Raw genomic sequence first — 7224 nt, forward strand, 5'->3', positions numbered from 1 at the left:
GCATCCAGATGGACTTAATAACGTGAGTAGGGTTCCAGCAAGCTGTGACACAAGGGGGCTGAGCCAAGCTTGTTGGATCTGATGAGAGCAGAGGCCATCTGTTGAAAAATGTATGCAGCCTGTTGCAAACTATTTTGCTCAGGGAGTGATTAAAAAAACTGAGATTCCATCAGCAAGGTTCATGTTTGGCCAGAGCCTTCTTCCTGGACGGGAACAGTTGGCAAGATCTTCTGCAAAGATACAGAGGGGCTGTTAAAAGAAGGTGAGGAAACGGGCACTCAGAAGTCTGTGCAAACAAGTTTGCCTGATTAGTTCACTCTGCCCTTGCTGACAATGGGGAATTTGAACTTTGCTGGAGCCAAAACCACAAACAATGGGTGCAATTTGAGGAAACAGATGTGTAACTTTCAGGACATTCCCCTGGAAACCGAAGCTGCTGGTCACTCATTCCCTTCAGGTGGAAATAATGTCATTAATCCTTCTCAGCCTGGACAATTGCTGCTTTTGATGGCTTAACTGCATGGAGACTCTTTCAAGCTCCCATTTTAATTATTTCTGCAATATCCCTTCCTCTACCTTTCTGGCTATTAAGGCAGGAGGGGAACTGCTTAACCATATCATACTATAGCATGTTAGAAGATTAGTTGTGCACCAATCCTGGCTTTGTTTTAAAAAAGTATACAAGTGGGTGGAAAAACAGCTTAAACAGATCTGAAGGCAAGCCGCAGGCAGGTGTGTGTTGAGGGAAATGGACTCTGTCCATGCTCAGAGGCATACTTTTTGTCCCAAAAAAGAAAGAGAAGGCACCCCTGCCTTGAGAAGCTGATAGTTGATATAAGGGAGGGAGAAACGAAGGTGTTAAAGGCAAAAATGGGCATTTATTTCAATTCAACCTACCCATTTAAAGAACATGGACTTCAGTTAAACACTCCTTAGAAATCACTGAGTTTTGGGAGTTTCTATGTTCTTTGTCATTATGTTTGTTAAGATAAATAATTGGCAAAATGTGCAGCAAATGGTGCTTTTGACCTAGAATTCTGGCTAGAATCATCTCTCTGGCGTTGTTGAAAACCTGGTGGGCTTCTGCTCTGCTGTCTTCCTCCAAGTCCCCTAATGAAGTTGCTGCTCAGAAGGTTCACCCCTTCCTTCTGTCTTTGTTGCTTGCAGTGACTTCCTTCTGGGCTTTGCCAGCAAACCCCAGCTGCCCTGCTCCCCCGGCTTCCAGGACATCCGGCCTGGGAGAGGAAAGGTCCCAACTGTTGCCCCCGAGTTCTCCCAGTCTGGACCCCAACCAGCCCTCCGTCCCAACTCTTCGGGGCCAACAAGAGGCAAGCAAAGTAAGAACGAAAACTTCTTTGCCACGTCATCTGTATTCGTTCAAACACGCACTTCCAATTCCATTCTTCTTGAACCTTCTGCAAATTGGTGTCCTCCAGATGTGTTGGACTAATTCCTGACATTGTATCTGCTATTCATTTGGTCTTTGACCGATCGTCATAATTCATCCAAATGAATATCGCAGCCTAATTGCCTAGGTATCGACTCCAGTGATACAAATCTTAGCCAAGGACCTAAGAGTCATGGAGGAGCCGCTGAAGAACGCGTGCGGTTCCAAGCAGGCTCATCTTTTGCAAAATCAGTGGTGCCACCGCCAGCTGGTTAAGCATTTCTAAATATTTGATGAATCCTTCTGGCATTGCCTCAAGAGCTCCAGTTGGGATCATTTAGTAATTTATTTTTTTCCTCCATAATTTTTCAACCTCCATTGGTAAGGCACAGTATTTTGTTATTTTCTCCAGAATGTTGTTTTTGCTTATCCCCAGGTATTGCTACATCAGTGAACCACAACTCCTCCTCCTCTATTGCAATGATCTCTGGTGTATTATGTTCTAAGGGTCTCTCAGTTTGAATTTTGAAATCCTACAAAATGTCAGTGTCCTCCTTTTGCAAATTTGTTTCAGGCACATGGATCCAAGGTTTTTGCAAAACGTAAAGCTAAATTCTCCTCCTCCTCCTCCATTCAGCTTTATGGAAGTTGAAGTACAACCGGTCTGGAGATTCCCAAATTGAAGAAAGATTTATTTATTGGTTGCTTGGTTGGTTGGTTGGTTTATTGGTTGGTGAGATGTATGTCTGCCAGCTCTGCAACTCTGGAAAGCTTGCAACAAACCAAATGTTTTACGAACCGATCCACAATTCCATTAAAATAAAGACAAAGCTTGCAGTTGGGACCCTCCTCCAGGTGGGGACCCTGATCATCCCGGCCCCAGTGCCCAAGGCAAGTCGACTTGGTGGGTCGACTAAGTGTTTGAGGTGGCCCTGGGTGACGGGAGCATTCCTGTCCTCACGTTCATCACTGCCTTTGGGAAGCAGCCTGGCTGGCAATTTGGGGAGATGAATCCATCTCCCTCGGTGATGGCAGCAAGCTGCCAGGACAGAGGGATGAAAACAAGTAGCATGAAGTGATTTTCCTGATGGCTTGAGGGTGATTGTCACAGTTCAGATCAGGAATAAGGAACAGATTCCCAAAAGAGGGAATCAAGGATGGACGCATGTCTGGGGTCACCTTTTGCACAATCTTTGTCCTGGCCAGAGTTGCTTCTGGCCCCTCTTTTCTGTCTCCTGCCAAAGCCTCCCTCCGCTTGCTGCTGTGCTTCCCGCGACATGCTCTCTGGCCTGCCTGCATCAAGGGGACGGTTAGCAAACGCAGGGCCTTCCTGCTTCGCTGCTGCCATCCCTGAGAAGGAAGCACGGCTGAAATCCAGAAAGGGCCCCCATCGCAAGGCAAACTGTCCCCACACCTGCTTTCTGCTTTCCAGGGAAAGCGGCTCTGGACTTCTGAACATGTGCATGGACCAGAGCGTGGAGTCCCCTCGTGGCTCCCTTCTTCCAAATCGGGGGGACAGCTGGTTCTGCACAGCTGGTTCAGTGCCTTCTGCTTGCAAGCGGGCTAAAGAGCCATCGTCACTTCCCAGGTGGCCCTGCCCTCTTCTGAGTTCTGCTTTAACGGATGGCTTCCCCTCCCCTCCTTTCCTCCCCCTCTCCTGCAGGCGGCCAGCCTTCTAGGAGGTGAGGACAGGCCCTTTCCTCAAGAGCCACCCGTCTTGGTGCTTGAAGACAGCCACAGTCAGCTTTCTGTAACTGGAATCCTGGCACCTTCCTGGCATCCTGCTGGATGAAGCAGGAGATTAGCCTGAGAGCACCGGTACTCTACACCTCATGGCCGAGAGACCATCTGATAGAGTGCTGGTTTTTTGATACGTGGTCAAAAGAAAGGATCCTTCCTGGAACCAGAGACCCCCGGAATGCACAGCTTTCATGCACAGAGCACACACACCCCCGGCTGTACTGAGAAAAAAATCACAAAACCGTGCCTGCCCTCACACGATTGCAACATGCCAAGGAGAGCCCAGCCTGCATGTGACATAGAGAACGTTGCTGTGGGCATCTGCACGTCCACCTAATGGGCACGTTTCAAGGTCAGCAGAACCTTCTTGGGGTTCAGATTGGCAAGACAAGGATAAACTGGGTTTGCCTGCTGTTCAGAGAGTTTGGAGACAAGGGCCGATTTGAAGAGCTGGGACAGAGGTCTAGTCTACCCCTGCAATGGCCGCCCTGCCTTGGATCTTCTGCCAGTCCTCCTCCTTGAGGTACAGAGGAGCACGGAAATGACCTTGAGGAAGGTGCATGCGACTGGAGGGAAAACTTGAACTTACCCCAGGAAAACAGGAAGCCGTGAGAAAGAAGCTCAAGGTGGCCCCTTCTTGACTGCCTTTGGTGTACGTGGGAGGGAAGGGGGCACGCTGTCAGATCCTGCAATGGTGGCCTGTATCAATAAAGTAGAGTACCAGGGCTGCTTGTGTCTCTTTCCTGACCTGGCCAACCTCAAAGCTGACAACAGGGAATGATGGGTTGGCAGCTCCCCCATGTTAGAGCTGCTCTGCCATCTGATTCCAGCGCAGCTGCAGGCTCCAGCTGAATTCAAGGACGGACGCATGTCTGGCATGACGTGAATGGGGTCTCTCAGAAAACTCTGGACTGTTGTTGCTCTAAAACAACAGGTGGGATGTGTTCTCTAGAACAGGGTTCCTCAACCTCGGCAACTCTAAGCTGTGTGGACTTCACCTCCCAGAATTCCCCAGCCAGCAATGCTGGCTGGGGAATTCTGGGAGGTGAAGTCCACACAGCTTAGAGTTGCCGAGGTTGAGGAACCCTGCTCTAGAACCTCTAGAGAATGAGATGTCAGCATTCCTTGGGGGTGGGCTAATGGCTCTGCATCTCCAGCAACTGGCTGCACAGGCACAATTCATTAATTCATAATACAGTCTTCTGGGATGCAGAGTGTGGGTGCCACTAGAGACAGGGAAACATAGGGTTATGATTTGCTATGTAATTACTCAATATCCTTTTCAGCCCTCTGCTTATGTTCTGGAGCAGGTGTCTTCAGAAAGTTCACAAACCTAGATAAGGGAACAATAGCCCATACGCTCCCTAACAGCTGGTATTTCAGTTGTGCCGCCTGCAATCAAGGAGGGAATGTTTGTTTGTTTGTTTGTTTGTTTTTATCCCACCTTTATTGTTTTTATAAATAACTCAAGGCGAACATACTCAATACTCCTTCCGCCTCCTATTTTCCCCACAACAGCAACCCTGTGAGGTGGGTTGGGCTGAGAGAGAGGGACCGGCCCAAGGTCACCCAGCCGGCTTTCGTGCCTAAGGCGGGACTAGAACTCTCATACCACGCCTGATTGGCTCTTGGGCTGAGAGAGAGGGACTGGCCCAGAGTCGCCCAACTGGCTTTCGTGCCTAAGGCGGGACTAGAACTCTCATACCACACCTGATTGGCTCTTGGGCTGAGAGAGAGGGACTGGCCCAAGGTCACCCAGCCAGCTTTTGTGCCTAAGGTGGGACTAGAACTCACAGCCTCCTGGTTTCTAGCCCAGCACCTTAACCACTGGACCAAATGAGTTTGGGCCATTACTCACACGGTCTTCTATGAATTCCATCATTTTAGGGGAGTGGCCCCAGGAGGCTACACGGGGCCCCAGAAAGTCCTGCTGAGCCTTCCTGCAGTGGGTTGAAGAGCCACACATTTCACGCTGTAACCTTTTCGGACAAAGCACAGCCTTCAAGCATCCCCACCACCACCCCAATTTTATGTTTGTAATGTTTTCCCTGCGTTTAAAAGCCACCTGGTGGCTGCAACTCTCTTCCCATGAAGGGACTATCAGATTTTGCTCCATACAGGAAAAACCGCAGCAGCCGCCAGACATGACTGTGGTGACTCCTTGCCCCAGGCCTGCGCCCACTAGGGCTTTCATACATGTGAATGTGTGTCAAACGTGCCTCCTTGGGAAATCTTGGCCCGCTCTCAAAGCACAAGTGATTGTGCCTTCCCAAGGCTCATGGAAATGGAACCAGTGCGATTGCTTCCAGAATTCAAGCCAGCCCAGACTGGCTTTCCAAATGGACAATTTCTTGGTGTGCTGTTTTATAAATAATACATTCCCATTTTATTGTTAGAGCATAAAGGAAGGACACCTCTCAGATGTTCTGTCTCTACCTTCCTCAATCTGATGTGTGCACAGAATTCCTCAGCGGCATGGCTGGAATTCTGGGGGTTGCCATCCTGACCTTAGCAGGAGAGTCCTGGAAATGTGGTTTAAAAGGAAAATTCTGTTTCGGCCTCATAACTGACAAGACGTCAGGGCTGTATGAAAGATCAAGCTACCTAACTGTCGGATCTCCTGGTGGTCTGCCATCCAATACCAACCAGGATCAACCTGCTTGGTTTTCCACCCCAGCTAGAGCCTGTCACAGTGAGGTGTTGGGTCCTCAGATAGCCCGAAGTAGCTTTTAGATCAGAGACCCGTGACTTCCTTTTCTTCAAGATCAGCCAAAACAATACTTTTGGCCATGCCAGAAGATCCGGTGCAGTGCCAAGCCCATAAAGCCGACCGTGACTGGGGACCAGCAGGCTGACCAGCCTTGGCAGAGTCTGAGAGCTTCTGGACTCTGCTGTGTCATCCGTGCATCTTAATGTGCTTCCAGGGCATGGTGCAAGCTTCGATCCCATCGCCATCATGGCTTTTTGGACCATATCTGCAGACGCCCTTGGATGCTTCTCCCACAGCAGCAAGTTTAGCCAGCCCCGAGAAGATGCTGCTCGCTGCCAGATCTCTCATCTGGTGCCTGTTTGGTCTCCCCATCTCTCCTCCCGTCTCCCGCCCCAACGTTTTTCCTGCCTGTCTGCCTCTGCTTTTCTCCAGAATGTCGATGATGAAAAAGTTGGTCTGTTTCCAAGGAAATCATTCATTCCTGGAGAATCTGCTGAGTTTCGAAAGTAGTAAATCAACTGGCTTTTGGCTTTGACTAGCCTCTTCAATGAACAACACAGTAAGGGCTCAGCAAAATGACTGACTTTGGGGAATATGGGGAAACAGCTATTATTGAGTCTCCCAGGCTGGAGGAACACAACTCTGGTCTAGTTTCTGTGGCATAACATGATGAATGGCAATTTTATCACACCTGCCTATGAAATGGGAGCCCATGAGAGAGGCCCTTGGAAGCCAAACCATCAGGTGCTTTACTGCAACATCACAACATTTTTTCGGGCTACTGAATTAGCCCATTTCTCTGGGCTTAGGCAAGAATAGCTGCAGCAGTAACTTTATTCCATGCCTATAATTAGACTGATGACAAGATATATTACTGTTTGTGTTCTGTACTGTACGCAAAATAAAATCCAGTGCAGTCAATATACAACCAAAAGTAAAATATCCCTCAACACAACAATAGGATTAGAAGCTTAGTTCCATAAACTTGGGCCTAACTGGTAGCACAGTCAGCTAACAGCATGTAGTACATATGCAAATAGAAATCTATGATCAATCTACTGTATATTTGTGCCTATCTTAAGCAACCCAGGTTTTTTAATCCCAGTCTCCAAATAGGAAAACAACATGTGTGAACCTTCAGTCACCTCTCAGCTTTTTGATTTTCCTGATACACCCATGTTTGTTCCAGTCCTTTTTAGCTGGAGATCTCAGAAAATAAGTTGCTGCAGATGGCCCTACCAAAATGACCTTGTTTGATCTCAGAAAACTAAGCAGAACTGGGAGACTACCAGATAATCCCAGTTGGTTGTACTAACCAACCTTTGTGTATTGGGTGAGGACATCTGCTAGGTTAACATGTGTGAACCTTCAGTCACCTCTCAGCTTT

General features: G+C 48.5%; 1 protein-coding gene across 1 annotated transcript in view; it reads left to right on the forward strand.

The window, feature by feature from the left end:
- Nucleotides 1-3852, forward strand: part of ARMC9 (armadillo repeat containing 9) — a 90682-nt gene extending 86830 nt beyond the window's left edge. Inside the window, exons 25-26 of the mRNA XM_063306302.1 lie at nt 1168-1337; nt 3051-3852. Coding sequence (XP_063162372.1) covers nt 1168-1337; nt 3051-3073 — 193 coding nt within the window. The 3' untranslated portion in view covers nt 3074-3852. The remainder of the gene's footprint in view (nt 1-1167; nt 1338-3050) is intronic.
- Nucleotides 3853-7224: the final 3372 nt, after the last annotated feature.

The sequence above is a fragment of the Candoia aspera genome, chromosome 6, assembly GCF_035149785.1.
Source record: "Candoia aspera isolate rCanAsp1 chromosome 6, rCanAsp1.hap2, whole genome shotgun sequence".
NCBI lineage: Eukaryota > Metazoa > Chordata > Lepidosauria > Squamata > Boidae > Candoia > Candoia aspera.